A 24461-nucleotide genomic window follows, 5' to 3' on the forward strand; every position below is an offset into this window, starting at 1 on the left:
AAAAGGGAATTTCACCATAACCTCATCCAACATTTAAAAATTCAGTCAACCCCTTCATTATAGATTGGACACCAGGATTGACTATGACAGTACGTGGAATAAAGTACTGTAAGTGTGGCACACAAGAAAAGGTGGCAAGAAGAGAGAGTAAACAATATTAATGGTATTCAATAATGAAACCTTGTCTGTGTCTAAGTAGAAACTAAATTACTATCTGAGGTTTCCTTAGCAGATTATTTAGAAACTTGCCAATACACAAACAAAGTAAATGACAAGATTCTCAATCAGAGCTGTGTTCCCCAGCAATATGGCTTAGTAAAAATGATACAGACTACTTGGACTGCTTCTGGCAAGGCTGGCTCTCCTCAGGGGACTGCTAATGTTAAATACTCAACACAAGCGTGATTATGAATTCCTTATTCACATTAGCTTATGGCTAGGAAAATATATGCTGTTCTCTGGGATAGAAATGTGAAAACTCATTTCTTCATTCTCAGAATAAAACCAAAATAAAGTATTTTGTTTTGGTGGCTTCACAAGGCAGAATAGCTAGAGAAGTGTAAAAAGCATTCTCCTTGACATCCTCTGAGTAAGAGCATGTTTAGATGCAGATTCTGCAGACACAGATGTGTCTTGTGCACATCTGTAGAGTGTCTTGCTCGTGGACATGAAGACTCATGACCCAGTACCGTCAGAATACAAACAATCAAAATACACAGATGGTAATTCCTGTTTATTTGGGAAAACACACAGTAGTCGCTTTAGCTGTGCACATTAAAAATCAGGGTTCATGCTTAGACAGTAACAGCAAATTCTCCAGCTATGGTTTTCCATGTTTCTCTTATGAAAGAGTGTAGCACTGATTTCTGGAACAACTGTTACTCTAATAAGATTGCATATGGAAACGAATGCATCGCAGCTGGTTTCAGCAGGGTTCAGTGAAGACTGCCATTCATCTCTGATGAATGCAGATAAAAATATTCAAAGCTCAGTTTACTGATCAGATATTAATGGGAATATTTTTCCTACTTCTCTCAGCTTAGTTCCTCTTTAGAAAGTCAGTTCAAAAGACTGAGTGAGGAAGGGAGCCAGAACCTGCTCATTTTGACACCCTACATTTAAGGGAGATGAGTACTCTCACACAGGAACGATGACTGAGCACACAGTATGCCAGAGTTTTGGTCAATATCAAGATTAATTATTCTGAGGGACAGAAAGAGTGAAATACTGACCAGGCAAATAGCCCATTAGTTACCTCTCAGTTCAATAAGTCTTGATGCTTTCCTTACTATGTGCTGATTATTTCCTGTCCAATTCACATTAGCAGCTTATTTAATGAGGACAATCTAAGCAAAGAGAGAAATTCACACATTTACAAAGGACATCACCGAGTTACATTTCATCACAGTTAACACCATTTGCTGTTCTTTCAGGAAATAACCATTACCAATCTTTCCCATTTTAATGCCAGCAATTGCTTTTCAGGAGAACACTCAATTCTTACATTCACTACCAGTTATATTTTAAATAACAGCATCTAAAAGGACAGCAATAACTGCCTAAGTGTTGTAGGACAAAGCATTCACACACCAATAGCGTCCACTAGCTTGACAGCGTGGCCAAAGTTCTTGTTCTTAATGGACACTTTTCCCCCACTCACAAGGTCATCTCTGCTCTTGTGAAGCCTATTTTTCTTCTATTAACTTGTCCTAATGTTCATAGTAGTTGCACAGAATCTTGAGAGAAAGGATTCAACGTTTTAGAAAGAAAAAACATCAGTAGGACACGCACAAAGCATTGCAAGTATTTGTAATAATTTCACACAGAAAATGAGAGATTAAGGGTGCAAAGAGAAAAGAGGTGCCTTGAATATACCATAAGATTAAATGGAAAAAACAACTGTATCATTTTCTACATAGAGTTCTCTTTACAAAGCCATACTTAGATAAACATACAAAAACAAGACATATACATCCTTGGCCAGTGTCTGCTTTTTTGTTCTCCAAGAAGCCCAAATGGTTTTGATTACAAGTATTTCTTGAATGAGTCAGCTCACAACGCTGAGGCTGAGCAGCAGAACAGTCATCAAGAGCACAGGGCACACCATCCCCACCAGTGTCAGCTCCCCAGCTCAGCTGGGAAACTCCCATGACAAAAGACCACCACCCACAACAGCTGCCCCAGGACAGTGCAGCCTCCCATTCCACACCCCTTCATCACACAGATTAATACTGGAAACAATTAGGCAGCTCATCTTCCACCTGAAGACTCAAAAAGGAGTTTCCCAATTTGAGTAAGGAGCAAACTTCCCCATTGCTACTTCTGGTTTTCCACAATCTCATGCAATGACTGTCACATTATTTTTGCATAATAGCCTTTCAGAAAAGCAGGTATGAGTAGGCACAGGTCCTTCAGAGCTACTGTCACTGAAGGTACAAACATTTGCATCAGCATCTCTTACTGTAATCTCCTCCTAAAGCCCTGACCCTCCAGCTACTCATTTTTTGGGCTACTGCAAGGCAAACTATGGTCTGCTCAGGTCACCAGCAAAGTGTTCTCAGCATTGACAGATGCAACACTTGACACTGAGAGGCATCCTTAAATGTCTGGCATATTTTGCTCTGTGAAGAAGCATATATTACACAAGGGAGGGCTGGTCAAAAAGCCTGGATCTTGTTTCAACTGCATATTTTTGTAGGCTTTTGTTCCAAGTGTTGTTTTGGTTTTTTTGTTTAAAAACCAGCTTAAATATTTACAAAAATATTTCCACAGTGATGAAAAAGCACCTGAACTGCCACCTTCTGTCACTATGATGGGTATCAGAAACATACTGAGTTTTGTGGCAATTACAAGGATGTGCTAAAAATCATTTCAAACCGGTCCATTCAGCAGTTAGCCTAACACAAAAGGTGACTGTGAAAAGCAAAGGCTGCACTGAAGCACATTCAGAATCCACCCCTATTTCTTGCTGTGACTGTGCTGTGCCTGTTCCACAATTCTGTTAACTGCAAGTAATGTGGCCAGCCCCAGTTTAGGAAGTCTTTGGCAAACTGTAAGACACAATCATGGAATAAATACTTTGCCAAAACATACATGAATACACATGCTCAGAGAATTCCCCCTAGAAATGTAGTTTGAGCTTCCTGAAAAATCCTAAAAAGAACATCTAGGAGATCTCAGTTTCTGTTCAGTCTTGCAGTTCCTATTTAAAGACAAGTTAGGCTTCTGTTTTCAGTGTCTGCTTACTTCTGAATTTGGTTTAAAGAGCTGTTAGCATAGACTTAACGAAGTTTCTTCTGAAGGGCTGACTGTGTTTCCTGCTATCTTTATGACAGAACCCATTTAAAATGGGCCTTCTTTATTTAATTATCTAGTCTTTATTTTTGCAAGTTTTATCTCTGAACTAGAATAAATGTTATGGTCAGAATTGTGTCTGCAGACAACAGGGTTATTTTATAAGGCTTAAAAATCCTTTCCTGTACAACCAGACAGTGAAATGAGAGCTCTGTGGTGCAGCTTTGTCCAGGGTACATGAGCACAGGGACCTTTAGGTAGGTAGGTGCCTTAAAAAATGTTACAGATCTGAGGTTTGTTTGACTCCTGATCAATAACTGAAGTTTATCCCCTCTAAACTCTTGTGCCTGAGAAGAGCAATATGGCCAGGCAGTACAGGTAATGCTATAGATCACTCCTGAAACCAGAAAAATTCCCGATGTCCGGAGTTTAAACCAGCTTCTGGACCGTTCACCCTCCACAAGAGCTTGGAGCAGCAGAAGGGCTTCCTACAGCCTGCAGAGAAATTACTCTAAAAGGACAGTATAGGACAGATATATCCTGTGGAAGATATATATTTGAGGGCTCTCTGCAGCATAGCTGTGCCCTTTTTCCACCCCCAGGCAGGAAAATCACAAGTTGCTGCTTGCTTTCAGACCTCTCCACCCCCACCTCAGGATTTATTACAGAACACTTAAGCCCAAAAATACAAAAGCTCTGCAAGCAGGGCAGGCACAGCCATAAACGCAGAGAGGCCTCTGCTGCTGTAAATCAGTTCTGCTCAATTGAAATCAATACAAAGCCATAGCTCAGCCTAACACAGGCCAGCAGAGATGTGGGCACGCTGCTCAGTACTGGGGTTCAACAGCTGTCCACTGACAAATGTCAGAGCTGTCCTGGCCTTGTTTACTCCCATTGGCAAATTCCACTATAAGAAACTCCAGAGTTACCAGTGCACAGCCCAGCTTAGCCTCCTTCCCTGCCCATAATTGCTGGGGCTGGGCCAGCAGCTGTTGTACAAATAACCAGAGGGGAGCTGGCCTGACCATTTGAGGATAGGGAAGGGAAGCAGTCTACCAGATAATGTCTGTAAAAGAGCCTGGAAACCACTGACACAGGCTAATTGCTTACTGCAGAGTGAAGTTTCCCCTCTCTGTAGGCTCATTTGATGTAAACTTCCTAGTCATGTCCAAAACCCTACCCGCAGGACAAACGCTGTTAGTACATAAACTGCTTAGCCAAGCCCTGCTCAGGGTTCCTGGGAAATATTCTGGGGAATGAGGAAACAGATAACATGATCATCCTCCTCACTGTGCTCAGCTAGAAACAAACATCTGTCTGGCATCTGGGCTCTGTCGCCCACCATTTATTCCCATCTTCAACCTAAACACAGAAGCTCAGCATTTTCATTACTTCTGGTCCCCTCAGTGAGCAAATATGGACAAAAGACATCAGATAAGAGAGGCTGAACTGGCTGAAAATCCCTCAAGGAGCTGGAAGGAACCAAGTGATATATAAAATGCCATGACAAAGTAGCAGCCTGTAGAAACATCCAATTTGTAATGGAGCACAGGCTTCCTTCCCCACCTAATTGCTCATCTTGATTTTCTCCCTTTCTCAGGAAGATGGTAGCAATACTGACACTCCTGCAGGACATATGATCAACCCTGGAAAATTCCTTTAGAAATAACCATGTCTTTCCCAACTCTCTACTCACCTCTGCCTTTTCCCTCCTGAACACAGCCCAAATTATTGCCTGCAGCTCAGCATCCACAGTCAGCATATGGTCCTGTCCCTCCTGCTCCTTGGCACCCGTGTGGGGCTCAGCAGGCCAGATCTGCTCCTCTTTGCAGGCAGAGACCACAACGTGGCTCAGGAGGACACCAGATCTCCATCCCCTTCCAGGAGGGGCTTGCTCAGATGCAGTACACACAGTACCTGGGATGCTCACACACACCTGCATTTCATGTCAGGACACCGTTGGTGAAGACCTGGATTCTGCAGCTGGAATACTTGGTCCCAAACCACATTCCCCTGGAATGGCAGTTCAAGTCACTCAGTTCCATTTCCGGGTTTATAAATTTCCTAATTTATGCCTTTTAGCAGCAACAGTTACAAAACAATTCTAATTAGATAGGACTAATCAGGTCAAATAGCACATTATTGACAGCTGCAAAGTCACTATCTGTTGTCTGAAAGAGATTGACTATTTTCCTTATAGAAGTAGGAGATTTATCAATAGACAAAAGGATGCAAAACTCCAAAAGCTAAAGCATAATTACATATTTTATTTTGAGCTAAATCTAAAAGGATTCATGCGTGGTAATCACCTTTTTGGAGGGTTGAACAAGTGATATGAATCAAAAAGGAAGATCATTGCAAAAGTAGAATTAGGAAAACTTCACCATGCATAAACTGGTGTGTAGTGAATTTGTGGCTTTTTGTTGCTTTTGTTTGTTTGTTGGGTTTGTTTTTTTTATATCAGGACTGGTTAAAACAAAAAAAAAATAAAAAACTCAAGCAAAGAGTTTTTGACACATATGGCAACAGAATGATTTCACTAGTGTTTTACCTTTTTTAAAATATTTAACTACCTGAAGTTATTATTTCAAATACATTTTCCAGTAACAGAAACAAAGTAAAGCTGCCAAGTGGCACTTAATTTATAATATTTTACACAAGACAGCAGATAGGAACAGGCCATCCATTCCAACATACACATTTTTTCTTCTATCTGCTTATTTATACTCTTTATGAATTCTGGAGCTGAAAATCTTAAGAAAAGCTATTTTAGGCTGCAATGTAGAAGTATATCTTGGGGCAATATTTGTCCATTTGATAATCTCAAAGTTTAACAAAAAACTTTATTTTTCCTACATTACTACAATGTTTAGATTTATTTTACTTGTGTGACCTCATTTGCAAATAAGATAGCTTGTATTTTGAGATCTAATAGAGAAAATTTGTGTGTAATACTGGAAAAGAACCTCTAAGCTTACCTAAAATCATTCATTTCCAATGAAATAAATGGTCTGTATAAAAGCGAGGAGTTGGTAGTCAAAAAGTAACATTTGCATATTTATCTGGTAACAGTATTCAGACTTCTTAGAAAGCAATATTTTCCCTTCAACTATAACTAGCCCTGCAAAACATCCCTCTTGGAAAAGCAACAAATGTTTCAAATGTATCTCAGAGCTTCAAAACAAGCACACACAGATTCAATATAATGCTTGAAATCTTTACAGAAAACTTTTTAGGCATCAGACATTTTCCACAGAGTAAACATAGCTATTCACACAATTTCAAGTTGAAGGGTTTTTTTAACGACTTCAAATACAGAACTGGAATTTCCTTGAACAAACCAGCTGGCAAATCAAAAACATCACTCTGAAGTGCATTTTTATTTGCGGTATTTCAAAACTGTGCAGACACATCAGGTCTTCCATAAGACTTACAAGAGCAGTGGGACAAACAACAAACCAATATCCTACCTTTTCAGCACCACACATCCTGGTGTGATGCACTGGCAGGTCTCATTGTTGTACATGCACAGAAAGAAATAACTGTAAAATTTCTAGGGTGGATTATTTTTTTTAAACCTGAATATATATATACATTTATGGATGCTTACAGTCTTAACACAGTAAGCAAATGGTATGGGAATGTACTGATTGGACCAGGAGAGTAGAGAGAAGTTTGGGGGAGTATGCCTGTCCAAGGATGTGTTAAGAAACTAAAAGAAGACTGAGAAAAGGAGCAGAATAATAGGACAAATCCTTCAGGTAAATGGCAGAAATGCAAGAAAGGAGAGAAAGTGTACAGAGGGAGTTTGCAAGGAAGCCAGAAGAAAATACACTGTTAAAACTTCTTTAAACTATTTCTGAGCACAGCAGTAATATAAAAAGCAAGTAAACAATTTGATTTTGGAGGAATTTCATGTTTCAGTCCTCTGAAGAAGACAACTCACTCACCCGAGTACGCCCAGTAAGGATCCCCCGAAGCCTTTCGCCTCCGTATCTGCACAGAACTACCATGTCTGTTTTCATGCAGAGAGCCAACATAACCTTCAGTCAGAGCTGGGAAGAAAAGAAGCAGGAATTGTTAAAAAAGTGGTATTTACTCCCTGGAGTTTACATTGCGAAGCTTAATTCTTTGCTAAGCAGAGACTGCAAACTTGGTATTGCTCAAAAAAATTGAACGGGCATGTTCCTCACCAAAGAAAACCCACCATCCAGAGGTGATTCACAGAAGCCAGGACTCACTAATGCCATTATTCTGGTCTGGCACGTTTCTGTGCAACTCCAATAATTTCCACAAGGAAATTCTGATATACACGAACAAACAAGTACCAGCCATGACATATGACCAAGAGAGAGGGCAGGAGTAAAGAAATCTTTGTAAAACTCCACAGGCTAGAAGGTATTAAATTAATCAACTAAACCAGAAAAGAATCCATCCTACATTCCATTCCAGGATTTTATTTGGGTTTTATACCTCAGATAAAATTTATTTTTTCCCTTCTAAAGGAATGCATTGCTTCCATGAGGACGTGGGATATTTGGGCTTTTTATGTGCAAATTTTGCTTATTGTTTCTATACATCTGACTGAACCAAACTGGAGGTGTGTGAATTCACAAATGTCAGTAGAAAGTCTGTAAAAAATTCAACTGCCTTTCTCAGAGCCCAACTGAAAACTTTTGTGCTATAATAAATGCACACAAACAGAAAAGACCTTATATCAACAGACAAGGAATGTGAGGAACAAGCATGCACCGAATGGCTTTATGGAAATTTAAGTCCAACTGCTACCAAACCACTTATTTGATCAGTAAGAAACCAGCTGAATAATTCAAAATAAAACTTCAGAAAACAACGTAAAGCACTGCTACCCATATGGAGTCACCAAGCACTGCTCTCCCTTCTATTCCCAGGCCAATTACAGCTGGGCTGAAATGAAGCCTGGAACAGGACTTTATTGAACATCATGCACCAGTTACTCAGTTTGCCTTTCTTTCCCTTTGAGAAGCTTCTGGGTGACACCCCCTTGCACCACAGTAGCAGAGAACACGCTGAGCCCAAGGCTACCCATGTGTGCTAAACTGCTCTGTGCACAACCTTCCCTCTGCAACGTGGATCATGGATTTCTACAGATTTTGGAATCCTGAAGTGGTAGGAAAAATCATGCAATTTCAGGAAAGGCAGTACGGGTTTGGCCCTGCCAGATTTTCTCTTGTGTGAGCAAAGGTACTAATTGTGCAATTTGAATGATTTTTCCAGATTTCTTGGCAACTTTCTAAATGCTAATTCACTCCAAGCTGTGAACTAGAAACACTGGAAACACATCATGCTACCAGTTTTTATAGGCAACACTACCTCACATACCTTATTTTCCTCTTTAAAAATACTAAATTGAACATCTTATTTTCATCCTTTCTTTCATTTTTTATTTTTTAATTTATTTTTGTATGTCTACATGGTTGAGAGACAACAGGCACTCATTTCAACAGGAAAGAACAGGTATGGGATGGGATGAGAAGACCCAAACACTCTTGGCAAAAAAAACTAAGCAAAGATCAGAGACTATGAAAATCCCAAGGAAGAGAACATAGGAATAGCCTAGGTGGATGGCTGGAAAGGCTATCAGGAAAAAAAAAAAAAAAAAGGACCAATTATTCACTTAAAAAAAATCACACATGCTGAGAAATACATCTAAAGTCCCTCCTTGTTACAAAATCAAAGACAACAGCAGCTTTCTTCTGAGCATTCTCTATACAGAGAAGGATTTTTGTTGCCCAGAAAATCTGAGTCCTTCAGGCAGAAGGAAGGTTGCACACTGCCTCCTCCAAAGAATAAGGTACTCCTGCAGGTATCTTTTCCACAAGCCCTTCTGTGTGCCTTACCCTCCAGAGGAAGAAACTGAGTCTAAACAATCTATATTTGTTGAAGGTACAAATGCTCCAAGCCAGTGTAAAACATCTGAAGTTGTAAACATCTTTGTACATTTAGCTGGAACCATCAAAAAAAGCCTCATGGTAACCATGGCATGGCCATGAATCATACCATTGATTTTCAGTGTCCTCTGTGAGAAAATTAAATTATGCAAATCCAAGCTTTTATGAATGTCTAACTTTAATGTGAAATTAAACATTTGCTTCAGTCAGCATCTTATTTATGCAATTATAAACCTGACATTCTTATGAAAATACACAGTTTTAGTTTTCTGCAAAGACACTTAATAGATTTGTGTACTTATTTATGCCTCTGAAAGGTGAAGAGCCATGCTGTACACAAATTTATTTCCACCATCAAGGATGTTACAAACCAGGAGGAGAGCTCAAGTATTTTTCAAGAGAACTATGGGAAGTGACTTGCTGGTTATACTGCTAAATACCTTCTATAGGACTGGAAAAGAAACAAATTGGAACATCTTGTTCTAAATAAAATCCTGCATCACTGCTAGACAGCCCAACATTAATGTCAATAGTCCACTTAAAAGATGCAGTAATTCAGTAGTCATCAGCAATTTAGAGATTTAGCCACTACTTTTACTGGGTAACTGCCGAAACTCTGGGAAAAGGATGACAGGTCAAGATCCCTGGCCATGCTGTGAACTGGAAAAGTAATGGTCTGTCTCCTTCAAAAATCCTGACACGACACCACCTTCATCCCTCTGCTGGCTCCGTTCCCCTGCGTTCACAGCACAGCCATGCACTTCATGAGGCCACAAAAACACTCCAAGAGAACACTGTGGGAACAAACAGCTATTGTTGGCAATATCTTATACTGGTAAAGTCATCAGGAAACCACAGACTCAATCTCATGGTGCTTTTGTTCTTTGGTGTCAACTGGGGTCAATGGACTCTCTCACACTCAAGAGGTGCAAGGTACAGAACAGAGCACGCAGTGACTTTTCAGATAAAAGTCTGGAAGAGCCAAAGCATTCAAGTCAAGTTATTTCAAAAAAGGAAGTGCTTCATACATCAAAACCATCCTCTGTTTCAGGTAGAATCGCTATTTTTTTCAGATTTTGGGGGAGGCTGGGGATGTATCTTCTGACCAAAACAAGTTGACACCACGAATGAAAATTTAACAGGCATCTTGGTGTTACTACATCTGCTTCTTTCACTGAAAATACATACAGCTAAAATATTCTGTTCAGCTCCAGCCATTAGAGTACATTTATCTATTTTTGTAAATGCTCCAATTCCTCAGTTTCAGAAGATCTACGTGCAAATAAGGGACTCAAAATCAACAGACATCTTCCAGTGTTTCTAACACTGGAACAAGTTTTGGAGAAAATATTTAAGTCACGTTTATTAGCACCAATCATTACAGGTTTCCACAATCTTTCTCAGCTGGGAGACAGTTAACAGCTCCCACACAGGGAGCAGCCAAGTGGTTTCCTGCTCCACTCCTGCAGAGCTGGATGCTGGAGAAAAGCCAGCAATTAGACGGGCTGGTCCGACACAGAGCAAACAGGGGGAAGCTCCTATCTTCTGGGAACCCTGCAAAAGTTGGGGAAGTGGAAATCGGCACAATAGGAGGGGCAGGAACATGCTGCAGGAAGGCTCAACATGGAACAGCCAAATTAGAGGGGTGGAACACACACACACAGAGCAGGAGGCAGAGAAGGGGCAGCAGAAGCCCTTGCCCTGCAAGGTTTCATCTGATACATCACGCCAGTGCTGATGGCAGAGGAGAAATGAATGCCATAATATATGGTCTGAGACGTGCAGATACACGATTAAAAGACAAAGGGACTGATCATACACTCGGATACACAAGCGTGAAATTAAACCCTGAGCAGCTCCCCCGGCTGCCGGGGCCGTCCCGGTGCCCGTGAAGCGGAACACCTGCAGCCCGCGGAGCTGTGCCGTGCCCGCCAGCGCTGCTGCCGCAAGGAGGAGAGAGAGGATCCTTCAGAGCTAACATGGAGAAATCTCTTACACACAATTTCATATAATTTTAATGGGTACTGAACGCTACATGATTTCAGATGATGTGGTAAATGAATCAGCCCCTGCCGCAGATCTGCGGACAGCGAAAGCAATGCAGTGCTGGATATGCCTCAGCATTCTGATCAGCTCCCCATTCACTCTGTCTCAACGTATTAACTTTGCAATAAAAATTATTTGATAAGTGCCCTCAAAGGTACGATAAGGTAATTCCTGCCTGAATACCTTACTGGTGGTTCATGGCTGACATGAAAACACAAAATTTTATCCCCAATCTACTTTAAATATAAAGCTATTACACTATTCAGGGAGATTATACCCTCGGCATTAGTGTTTAAAAGGTATCAAGCCATCAGCTATGAAAGAAAAATCCTTTAAGGTCGATATGTTATGTCTGAATGGTGAAATCATTAGTTATGATGGTAGATTAACTAGATCGTGTGCCAAATTCGGATTCTTTTAAGCTTTCTTTGAAGATGAGGGTTGCACACAAATCTGTTTTCAGCTGTTGCAATTAAAATGGTACAAATTTGAAGGTACACACATTGCCCAGCTCATAATCATTCTGACTTGCCACTTTGGGCTGCAGTAGCAGCTGAATCACAGTTTTAATCCTAGTCCCTAATGGGTACAAACTTGTTAACTGATGTACTTCAATGTGGTGCTGCAAGCTCGCCTTTGGAGACAGAGATTTGACTATTCGAGTCTGGAGTAGTGTCACATTATGAAAACACTTAAAGCAGGGGAGTTAAAGAAAATAAATCTTATTCATGTGTAACAAAAAATTACGAAATCATAAGGAATTCTAGAATTAGTTCTGTATCACATCAATGCCTGCAGAAAAGAAACTTTCCAAAACCAAGAAAAGTACTATTTTCTTGAAGTCTGCAGAGCAATGCATTTTAAAAGGGAGTGGGGGCACTGAAACATTACCTGAAGGGCTTTTGTATCATCTCTTAAACAGAGTTAAAGAGATAAGTGACCCAAGACACTTAGCCATCTGCAAGCCTAAAGCTTCAAGAAAGCCTCACCAGAAAAAAAGCAGCACCTTCATCTAGGTGCACTCACTGTATTTTTAATTGGACTGTGCTAAAGAGAAGCAGGTGAACTGGAGACATTGCAACTCTACTGTAACACATTCTGCTGAAAAGAGTTCAGGCTTCCAGGCAATTTCTTAAAATAAATGTTGCCAAATGGGCCAGAAGGGAAAAAGAAAGAAGGAAGAAAAAACTGATAGATAATAAATTTATAATATTTAACAATTGAAATATTTTGTACAATTAATATAAATAATGGTAAATTCATCTCTCTAGGCTCTTTCATGGTCAAATTCCTAAACATGATTAGGCTATTTGCCTTAAATATTTTACTACCCTTTGACAGCAAATAAATCTAGAAATATTTCAGGCACAGCTAATCCATTTTGATAGTGCATTACTTTTAAACAGACTCTTCAGACATGGGTCTCCATATTTTGCAGATTATTTCATATCTTGCCAAAGAAGGATGAAAGTTAAAACAACATATGGTGGTCAGAAAGCATCAACAAATTGTATTCTGAATGAGGCTTCATCCTTTGATTATGCTGCAGAGATTTCTTCTGATTATCAGATAAAAGCCAAAATTTATTCTCCTGTGAGCACACAGGCAATTTTCACAGCTTTCCATTAATGAAATATGGGACTTAAAAATGACAAGTTTCTCACAACGTAAGTGAAATAACAGATACCCAGATGCTACATCTGTCAAGAGACATATATCCCTTTCCCAGATGACAGTCACCCAGACAGTCCCTTAATTCCTGTACAAGGAGAATCCACAGGTCTATTCCTAAAACTAACACGTGGACTCTTCACACCAGTCATTCTCTGCTATTCACGTGCCTGATGGATGATGTGGTAACAGCGCAAATCCTAAGAACAAGAACATAAATGCAGAGCACAGCAGGCCTCTACAGGAACTAACCAGCAGACTGCAATTTGAAGATGAAAAATCGTCCAGGGAACACGCTGTCAAACTGTGGGGATTAAATTAACTAGCAGAATTAAAAGCCCTTATCCCAAACATGAATACACCAGTCACCAGGTGCATTAACCCTTGGTAACCTGTTGTGTTCAAAGCCATTGAGTTGAGTGTAATGCAATTTTGTATTATTGCAATGTACCAACACTATTCAAGTCCCTGAGCAGCAGAGCTGGTGTGGACAGGCAACAGAGAAGAGATTTTCATTGCAGGCTTTTCCTTACATTACAAGAGATGGGGTTTAAGGGTGACAAGAAAGTCTCCTGCATCAGAGCCAGCCTTATGCCAAAACAGACCATGGACTGTGATGCCCAGCGCCATTGGCCACTATCCCATGGAGCAGATGCCTTTCCAAAGAAAAGCAAACCAGTCTCCCCAGCCAGGAGTTCCCACAGATCCTGCTCTCAGCCTGCCTGGCTTTATAAGCGAGATGAGCAAAGCTCATTAGCAAGACAGTACGGCAACTTCAAGTTGCATTAATGATGCTCCATTAAGGGGACTCAGAAAAAAAGAAGCTTGGGAGGTCAGGAAGACACAGATGCTGCTGGTTGATTAGAAAGGGCTTGATTTTGCATTTTCATGGCTTACACTTTGCTGGTGTCAGCTGCACAAGATATGACATAGCTGGTAAATTTGGACCTCTGATGTCAACTGGCATCACCTGCAGCACTTCTGCTAGGAATAAACAGTCAGCCAGATAACAAACAGTGCCAACAATTTCCAACTCAAGATAAAACCACATAAATTAAACCTACTGCAACATCACCCCTTCCAAGAGGACGGTGCCCTTCAGCACAGTTTCTGCCATAGAACCTGGGCAATACCCTCAGACTGAGGGTTTTCAGACTCTGCCTCATGAACTCCAATCTACCCATGCGTGAGCAACATGTCATGAAAAAAAACCCCACAACAAAGCAGTCTGTTAACTTTTCCCCTGAAGAAAGTGCAGAAAAAAAATAGCCCAGACAACTGCACTGCTCCTCCAGGAAGGAGGGGCTGCTGTTCATGTCACACTGCAACAGCATGTGATGAAGGTGACAGCTGAAGAAGTCTCAGCACCTCAGCTTCAGAAACACTCATCCCCCAACACTGCAGACACATCAAACCCCGCCTTGTGTAAAACCCTTATCCCACCAAACTGTTCCCTGACACTCCCTGAGTGCAGAAATACGCTCCATTTACCTTTAAGACAAAGTTTTCAAACAGACTGGTATTCTAGGCATCCGAGCTGAGATACCTTAAAGAAGACTAAAGCACATTACATCCTAAAAACTGGACTCCTTTTAGACACTTCTGATTTTGGTAGACAGACAGAAAAATAATTGGGAGCACCTGGAAACTCTGTAACCTTGAAAACTCTTGGTCTCTGCATCCTTCACAGTCCCTCAGACTTCTGTTAACCATCATTATCTGCATTTCTTAAAAGGAGGGAACCTCATCCTTGTTCATCCTCTCTTCATGCTGTACTTCAGAAGGGTTATGCCACCTCTGAATTTTATTCATAACAATGAGTGATGCAAACACAGAAATGAAACTTCAGAGCACAGGTTCACATGCAAGGCTGACCTCCACAGGAAAGCTGATGCTCTCTCAGCCAGTGCTGACAGAATCACAGCAGATACTAGGGAGAAAACAGATAAACTCAATTATCCAGTACCTAGAGTAACCAGAGTGAACCCAGGCAATGAAAACCCAGGCATGGGGGCAAAATGACTCCTCACACAGCCAGCTCCAATGTCTCTGCACTATCTCCCCAAGGGCAAGCTTGAATTCAAACTTAGAACTAGCTGAAATCCAGTGTATTTGTGCTGAAGAGACTTGAATTCCTCAGCCTAGACACACTGAGAAGGGGCCAACTTGGTCCCTTCATTCATGGCATGGTTTACCCAGGAAATGTGTAGACCACACATGTATAATGGAGTTTGTACCGTGAATTAACAATGGCAAAATAGGGCTTTATTTCACTTCTTGCTTTATTGCAAGTACCCAAACCTTAAGGGTTTTACAACAGTATATGCTGTGGCCAGAACCACTTGTCTCACTCTCATTCTCACATAATCAGGTGCTGCAGCACACACAGTGTGCTCTAAATAGCAAATAAGTGTGACCTTAATCAAGTATTTTGTACTTCCAATTCCTTGTTTAATGCAGAATCATACCACTGTCGTTTCACTAAACCCAGTAACACTCACAAAAACACACAAACTTATGTAAAATCAGCAGTTCCATCTCTGGGCTCTAGAGATAATTTGCTTGTGTCCTCTGCCAGCATTTGTGGTAGTACAGCCTTATAACATTTTCAAAATGGATTCCCCTAAGTACAAGAAGTATCTGGGTAAAAAAAAAAAATATTACTCATCCAAATAACCATAGCAGGGACCGTGTGACACAGACCTGCTCTGTGACTTCTGTCCACCCACGGTGCCACCTTGCCAGACACATTCCTGCCTCCCCATAGGTAGCCTACAATTTCATTCACTCCTGCCATCATCCCATTAAAACCACTCTTGCATTCCATCAGCAGAGACAAGCATCTATCTACAACCCAGGGTCTTCTCTGCTAAATTTTGGCAGAGTCCCCAGTGGGGGGCTGTGCTCCTGTAGAAGGGTTCAGTACTGACAGTGTGGAGTCCTCACTCCGAGGCACCCCTTCAGACTCACCTTCCTCTAACCCACAAGGAGCAGCAAGCCCAGCATTCATTCAGCAGCACATGCCAGGGCACAGTGCTCATTTCAGGCGCACGGAGAACACTGAGGCGCTTTATGAAGCCAACAGAGCTGCTCCCACTGCGTGGCATGAGATCAAACATGTTCCATTATAAAGTCTTCAGAGACAGGGGCTCGTCAGCTAATAAAAATTCCTCATTCTTTATACAAAATGATTTTTTTAACCCGTGTCCTTTGGCCCATTTAACAATTTATTGACTGTGGGAAATAAAGTGAGGCCACATCAATCTCTTCCTGGTTATTTGGTTCAGGCTCTCAAATTAATGCAGAAGGTGGAAAGCTCAATAAAGAACTATTTAAGAAAAGAAAGGAGAAATGCTCTAGTCCCACTGTGAGATATCTTCCTCTCAGTTTGCAGTCAGGCCTCGCCACCTACAGCTGCACAATCTCCTGGAGGAAAGATGGAAGAGCATAAACCAGCATTCCCCTGGACTGAGCAAAAATAACTTGAGATTTCTATCACTCTGCACTGAAACAGATGAGTAGTGCCCAGGTAGCCAGATTTAGTGCCTTCAGCATGTGACAGCAATTTCAGCCAGATCCACAAAAATTATTTTGGGATCAAACTTAAAAGCTGAGTAGAACCAAGCAAACAAGCACTCATTTTTATTTGTGTAAAAATGTGGTTAATTTGGCTTATGATCTACAAAACAAGGGGTTTTTCATCTTTTTTATGCTGACAGCTTGCATTACATACAGATTTTGTTGCAAAGGGTTTAATCCACATTTATTTCCCAAAATATAAATCTAAAGTGGAAACTGACATAAATAGAGATTTTTTTGTGTGTGTGCTGACTGAACAAGTTGTTAGTCTGGGATATGTGTCCCAAAAACGTGACCTACCATTCTGAGAACTCTCTCCTTTCCTTCCAAGTAAGTTGCATTGTTCAAAAGGAAAAGACACTATAAATACTACAGAGCTGATCTGTAAACTGAACCAAACTTCCATCTTTGCTTTGCAGTTCACCATTAGTTTTTCACCCAGGCAAGAATTTTTCTGGAGATTTCCCAGCAGGAAGTTCTGGTGCTGTTTAGGATCCAACACTAATACTTGGTTGCTCGGTCATTTGTCTCCAGAGAACACAATAAAGACCTTGACACGGAACCTCACACTACAAAGAGCAACAGCACTTCGGCAGCAAGCACAGAAATAAAAGCAGTAACAGAGCTCAGATGAAGTAAACAGATAAAAATTGCCAGCAAAGGTGCTCCCTTTGTAATGATGCAGTGGTGGCATGCAGCATGGGCTGAGAAGGCATGGTGTCACTGTTCTTTCCATACAACCAATTTAACCATCTGTAGGACAAAGCTAACGCCACACTGTAAACGTAAATGATGCTAAACCAAGAGGAGGAAAAGCAAGAATGCCTCAAAAATATTCAGCTGCCTGGCAAGCTCAGCGAAATGGGTTGATGTAAGTGAGACATTCCACTGAAGATAGATGTAAGGCTATGCAGTTGGGGAGAAATAATAATCAGCGCAGGAATGAAGTGAGAGAGTGCTGTTTAGAAAGCAGTAATGCAGAAAGACTTGAGTATTAGGGTGGATAATGAATTAGATGAAAGTTCATGCTGCAATACCACTGCAGAAAAAGGCAATTGCTATCCTGGGGCACATGCACAGAGATACTGGAAGCAATAACTCAGTTTTAGACAGTTTTTGGCAAGGCTGTCACTGCAGTGCCACATGCTGTTTGAGGCCCATTACTCAAAAGAAATAAATTCATTTTTAACAAAAAAATCTAAGACCTGGGGCAGGGGAGGGAGGGATGACAGGGGATGACATATGGAATGAATCAAGGCATCTTTAACATCAACCTTGTGCCCTACTCTGTACTGGCCTGGACAGCCAAGCCACAAGGCTGCTCAGCCCTGCCTGGTCAGGCCTTGGTGTGCTCGTGTTCATTCTCTCAAGTCTCCAATGCTCCACTCCACCTTCTACCTCCTTGTTTCATACATCAATTTTCATAACAAGCCTCATAAAGAGCTAGATTTTAGAGCACTCAGAAGTGTTGATCTTCAGGCAAGAAGTGCTCTCACAGCACAAGAGTGAAAGAGGAGGAGATGAAGAGCTCTGCAAAGAACAAAGGGATGCTTTCACCTTGTGGCAGGCCCCGGTGGGAGCTCAAATGAACACAATCATTTAAGCAAGGGGCAGGTTTGAGAGGAGATGCTCAGTGCATACAAGTGCTGGAAACAACACATGATTTGCTTGAGTGCCTCTGTAGATCAGCTCTGGCTGAGAGTGGAGACCAGAGCAAAAGGGATCAGCAGGAGAAAGGCACACAGCCTTCCAACCAACCCGAGCAGGTCCCACACTGCCAGGCCAACCAGAAAGAACTCAGTCCTGACATAGGTAGAAGACAGCTGGGGAGCTGCACACTCAACATCCAAACTTTCACTTCCCCCAGAGCACCTCGGGAAGGCTCAGGCACAGAACCTGCTCCCTTCCCACTCCAGTCTCAACCACTCTGCAACATTCCCATTTCCAGTGTTATTAATCCTACAGTTATTATAAGCACTTAAATTACTAAAAACCACAAACAAAAGCACTGTGCCTTGAAAGACCGGATGAATCTGGTGTAGAGCCCGCCCATAGCCTGACAAATATAATTGTTTTCTTAAGGATCATAAGAACCCTCACGAAGACTTCAGCCCACCTGCGGGAAACAAGGCTGTTGACTGCTGCAGGTTTCTCACTTCCCAAACAGATTGCTTGGCTATTTAATTATAATACAGCTTTGTACTTAGTCCCCACTTGACTCAGAAAGCCCCAGAATGGTCCTCAATACCCACAGAAAGTTTAATTACTCAAGAAGATAACTCCCCCCAGGCAAGTTAATTCCAAAGTGTGCACGTGTTCCACAGTTGCTATTTCTGTATTTTATGCTGCTTCTTTTATGTTTTCACTGTGAGCTGTAACAATATTCCATCTCTTGTACAGTCCGTGTCAGTGTTAAAAAACAGATTCATCCTTTTATGCAATACTTACAAAATTTCTTCATGGCAATATCCTATGTTATAGTTTGTCCACAAAAAGGAGATATTCCTATCAAAACATATTCTCTTTTACTCTAAGCAATTTAAAACTACATTACTATAAGGAAATTACTTTTTAAGTAACAAATGCATGAAATATTGACAGCATATCAGAGCTTGCTCTGTGACAGCATTCATCCTATCCATGACAGGGATCTGCAAAGCTGCATCTTACAACTATGAAGAACTATCAATAGTGCACAGACTATAACAAATGAGTTTTCCTCAAACAAAAAAAAGCTGTTCACCATTAAAAATGCTTTTATTGATATTCTTTTTCACATTCACCATACACACCACAGCCTTTGCTAGAGAAATCAGAAGTAAGACTATTCACAAGAAAACCTCTTGTTGTCTTTCTTCTTTTTACCCTCAATTCGTATTTTGTAAACAAGAAGCTCAAAGCAATCAGTTCCAGTCAGGCTTTTCAGCTTTGGATTTAAATCCTTTCATGACTTCTTCAAAAAAACATGTATCAAAATTTCAGGGAGGGGGAGGGAGAGGACTCTTGACATAGTAATTTTGTCTGATGAACAAACTGATGTATTACAAAGAGGCACCTATATACCCAAGCTACTTGCCAACTGACAACCAAATCAGATTTGAACACAGATTTGAAATAGATATAAAAAACAGTAACAATGATTAGTAAAATATCATCTACTGTATGTGATTAGATTTAAAGCTGCAGGAAAAGACTGGCATAGAGCACACTGGCAACTGATATGATCCATCTTAACACAGCATATACAAAGATCATCCTTGCTCACATGGAGTGTATCCCTCTGGTTACTGCACTGCTCTGAAAGGAAATAAAAGATACAAACATGAGATAAGAAGTTCATTTAAGCAGATCTGCTGAAATACCAAGAACCTGCAAGAAGCTTAACTTCCAACAGAGATGGCTCAAGCCATTATCCTATTAAGATGGATACTAGGACTTGCCAGGATTTTGGCACTCCAAAACACAATCACCCAACACCCCAAAAATATCCCAGCTAACAATCCTCATACATTCCTCAATACACAGGAAGGAAGCACAGAGTCTGAGACTTCAAAACTGAACAGCAGCAAGGGACCAGAGTCAGCCTCAGCTGGAATCAGCAACAAGACTGAGCCACAGGGAATGTGAAGGAGGTTGGTGCAATAAACAGGTCCAGACTCAGAGAGACAGACTTGAAAACCAGTCTGACCAGCACCTTGCTAAAGAGACCAGTGAAGATCCTTCAGACTGCTCAGGGATAGATATGCAGTTGGGAGATATGCAGCTGGGGGATAGAGCAGGAGCATTATTTCTTAGAAATGCTACATAGAAAAAATGCAAAACACTCAGACACACTATGGTCTGGCTTGAAGACCACATTCAGGTGGCAGGTCTGACAGCAGTCAAAAAAATAAACCCTTATGGGACAGGAACACAATAACAGCCTCTCCTGGCTCCAGGCAGCTGGAGCAGAAGGGCAGAAACAGGAATCTGGGACTGCAGAGCAGCACTGCCAGGGCAGACTGGGGACAGGACAACACAAGCAGCAACAGAAACATCACATGGACTGGTGTTGCACTGAGGGCCAGGGACTGTTGAAGTTATCGCTGAGTACCCGTCATGATCTGCGATGGCACTGATTATTTCCTTATCAGTAACCCACTCTGTAAGTCTAAATACTACAGTAACAACAAAAGCCACAGAGCAGGAGGCTGCTTCTGCAATTTTGAGCCACTCCACTGCAGTAGAGCAGTGTTAACTGCAAAGGAACCAGACTCAGTTTAGCTGGAAACACTTCATTTGAGAATTTTAGTGTAAGTGTAAATTTATTAGAGCCCATTAAGCAACATGTAATCAATAACTATTCATTATTTTCAGTATAGGTAAGGTAAGAAAAAAGGAAAAAGGTGCTTCCCAGGTCACAGTAAGGAATACATCAAGTCGGGAAGAAAGAAATCCTTGAAAGAGCTGCAAGTTCTTAATTGCCACTGAGGTCTAACACAACTGAGATATTCAGCAGACTCTGCATTCATGCCCCTGAGAATTAGGTAAGTGAGAAGGTGTTACACACACACACCATGTCATGCACAGGCAAGGGCCTTGGGTTGATGTAAGTTTATTTGAACTATATAAAAGCCAAGGGACAGTCAAATTGAGATTTAATATAATTTTGTTTCTACTCCACTTACAGACATTGCAGACCACATTTACAGGGGGGAAAGGGGGCAGGGAAAAAAAGGAATATTTTTAATTTTATTTTTTTTTTTTTTTACTTTACATATGAATAAATAGTAGAGATTTGTTTTAGAAAATAGTGATGCCAAAATATGCTAATAAAAGGCTGGCACTACTGGAAATTTGACTTCTTTAAAATATATATACTTTAATTTGCTTTTTAAAAAAATGACTATGCCCTAGTAAAAAACTGCAATTTCCAGCCAGCTACATTAATATTTCAACTTGGTCAAATTATTCTTTTAAAAAAATTTCTAATAATGTAGCACTTGCTGCGTGTCTTTTAATAAGATTACATTTCTATTTATGACGTTATAATACGTTGTATTAAAAACAAAAGAAAGATTACCATGGGAGGAACAGAGATGTCTTCCTTCATTTTAAATTTAATTTAAAGTGGAGGAAAAGGATTTTTCTCTTAAATTAATATTTCCCTTGCAGTGTTATGAATCCCAGCTTGTGCTATTGAATGAGAAGCAGGAATGGAAACTTCATCATTTTTATGCAAACTGAAAGAAAAGCTGAAACTAAACTTCACTAAGCCTCACATATACCTGTAAGCTAGAACTTGCATCTTTGCACAGTCTAAGGGTAAAGGTCCTAAGCCAAGATCCACATTTTTCCTGCTGAAATAGAGCATAACAAGTAGGTTCTATTGCTCTGTATTATTATACCCATTTTATGGCAGGTGAAGTGCAGAGCAAGGAGCAGAATTCATCCTCAAATGAGCTGTGCCAGTCAGAGGAGAAGCAAAACACCTGCAGTGCCTGTCCATCCTACTTGCCCTGCCACTTGGAAGGCAGGCATATCTTGCCTACAGTGCCAATAGAGGTAAAGTTCCCATACCTGTTAGATATTTACATTTTCTGATTCTGAAGAACGAGAGCAACAGGAACACGTTGGACAATGGAAAGCCTCATCCCCTGGCTCCCATCATGTCATGGAGGTTTTCTATCCCAGCTGGGTAAAACTGCTGTGCAATGTTACCAGAGCATTTTGCAAAGGAGGTCAACATTGGAAAAAACAGAGGTGCAGAGAAGACAAATCATTCCTTGGTATCTGATGGCTATCAGTCAAATCAGAGTTAAAATGCAGGATCAGACCTGAATGTCAGTGGAATATTTCATCCAGGAAGTTGCACAGATTTGTCGTTTAAAAACGTAGGGTGATCAGAGAAGTTCACAGACTGCACTAGTCAGAAAGTGCACTCAGGTATACAGCCACAGAAGAGACTGGTGGAAGATGTACATGAAACGAAGTGGGTTTGGGTGGCAGAGGTATAACATGCTGGAGAAGCATTTCTGTGTATGCTCGCCATACTGTAAAAGATTATGAGGATTTCTTCCTTCTATAAGGTCCCATTATAGTTTGAAGGAATCTTCTAGCCCAGACTCAAAATAAAATAAACCTGTTAGCCATTCAAAGGCAAAAGTACATGCTAAAATAATCACCTTCAGCCTGAAATGGGACTAAGGGGCAAAATCACTGTCCCAGAGTAGAAACCAAACCAGACCCCAAAACCCCTTTTGAACAACTGAGAATTCCCAGAATAAAATGAGTAAATGTGCTCAGGAATTATTTAGTCACAGCAATATATTCTTGACAAAAATCAATGCCCATGATATACACTATGCCACAGAAATGACCTTTAAATAGCCACGGTCTTGGACAGCAGGCCACAACCATGCTTCAGAAGGGGTGGGGAGGGTGGGAGAAGTACAAGACAAAAAAGGATGTTTTTCAGATAGGTCTTTACTGGTCCTTGACAGTCAACAAATTTATAACAGATGTGCCTCATTCTTAGTGTGGAGAAATGAGTGCTGGTAACTGTTATTGTCAGGACAAATCAATTGGAGCCATATGTCTGCAGCAGCTGACAGCATCATGAAAATCTCAAGCAACACACAGACATTAGGATGTTGCAGAAAATAAGAGCTTTCCCATCGTGTAAAGGGCCTTTGGGAGGTGCCTCTCTCTTGGAGATAGGTTTGTGGGAATTAGCTTATATATTTTGATTCTTTCAAATGCTTGATTGTATGCGAGACTTTGTCCTCTCTTACCTATTCCCCAGACAGTAGGTTATAATTAACAGGAGGCAAAATGCTACAAATTAAATCATAGGACACATCTAATTAGGATTCTTATTTTATCTAGATTAAGCAGGAGGCTGTCACAACATAAAATAGAGAAGTTTCCTAACCTTCTCTACTACCCTGTGCTCCCCAACAAAATGTCAGCTATTATTCCCAGTGATAAAACCCAGGGGACAACTCACAGCAAAAACTTAACTGATGACAAAAAGGAATAAAATGCTAAGAGCCCATTCTAATAAACTTAAGTTATGCTTCTAGAGTAATTCCTCCTACAGTGCATCTTCTAGATTTTTCAGAATGCAAACTAGTTAGTGGTTATTAAATAGCTGTACTGTGAAACAGGAATAGACATAATGGAACAGATCCATGGCCCTTTTTTTTTTTTTTTGGCCAGTATGCTAGACCAAAGCAGTGTAACATGCATTACAAGAAAAGGAAGTAACTAACATTGTCAAGTCAGCAGGGTCTCATGTAGGTTAAAATGTAATGCAAGATCAGTGCCATAATTATCCACACCAAGCAATTTTTTAGTTTATTGACTATACTGCAGTTCCTGAATTTATGTCCTGGGGCTTAAATTGCAAAATATTATTGCCCTGCCACCTGGAAGGCAGGCATATTATAATCCAGATATCAGTAGCTGTGCATGAATGCTTAGTATTTCTCTGAGCAGCCAAGTTTCTCCAAAACCACTGCTTTTCTTTTACCAGTACTAATGAGGAGTCTGCCAGAATGCAAACACATTCATTTCTGAGTCAAACATGTACAGAAAGTAAAAAGATCAAGACTTTCAAGGAAGAACTAATTTTCCAAGGAATTGTTGGCAGCTCACAGGCATCCAGCTCTCCTGATCTATTCCATGGTGAGTAGCAGCAAGCAAGAGCTGCCTGTTCTCAGTTCCCCTGTGCCCCTTCCCCATATCCCTTCTCTACAGCATAACTCTGCAAGGCTTTTCCCACATAGGTCACCATTTCTGACTCAGGTCCACCCAACTGACAGCCCTTCCCACGAGGTGGCTGCATGATGACATTCAGCACAGAACAGAGTTGATGAGCATTTTTTTGGGTGTCTCAGCAGGGAAGCCAAGCGCCCCTTCCACCCCTCTGTGCCAACAGGACCTTCACTGTCACCTCTG

General features: G+C 40.9%; 1 protein-coding gene across 1 annotated transcript in view; it reads right to left on the reverse strand.

The window, feature by feature from the left end:
• The window catches only part of PTPRG (protein tyrosine phosphatase receptor type G), a 400490-nt gene that overhangs the window by 304839 nt on the left and 71190 nt on the right, over positions 1-24461 (reverse strand). Inside the window, exon 2 of the mRNA XM_032698957.1 lies at positions 7245-7349. Within this exon, the coding sequence (XP_032554848.1) occupies positions 7245-7349 (105 nt within the window). The remainder of the gene's footprint in view (positions 1-7244; positions 7350-24461) is intronic.

This window comes from Chiroxiphia lanceolata, chromosome 11 (assembly GCF_009829145.1).
Source record: "Chiroxiphia lanceolata isolate bChiLan1 chromosome 11, bChiLan1.pri, whole genome shotgun sequence".
Lineage (NCBI taxonomy): Eukaryota > Metazoa > Chordata > Aves > Passeriformes > Pipridae > Chiroxiphia > Chiroxiphia lanceolata.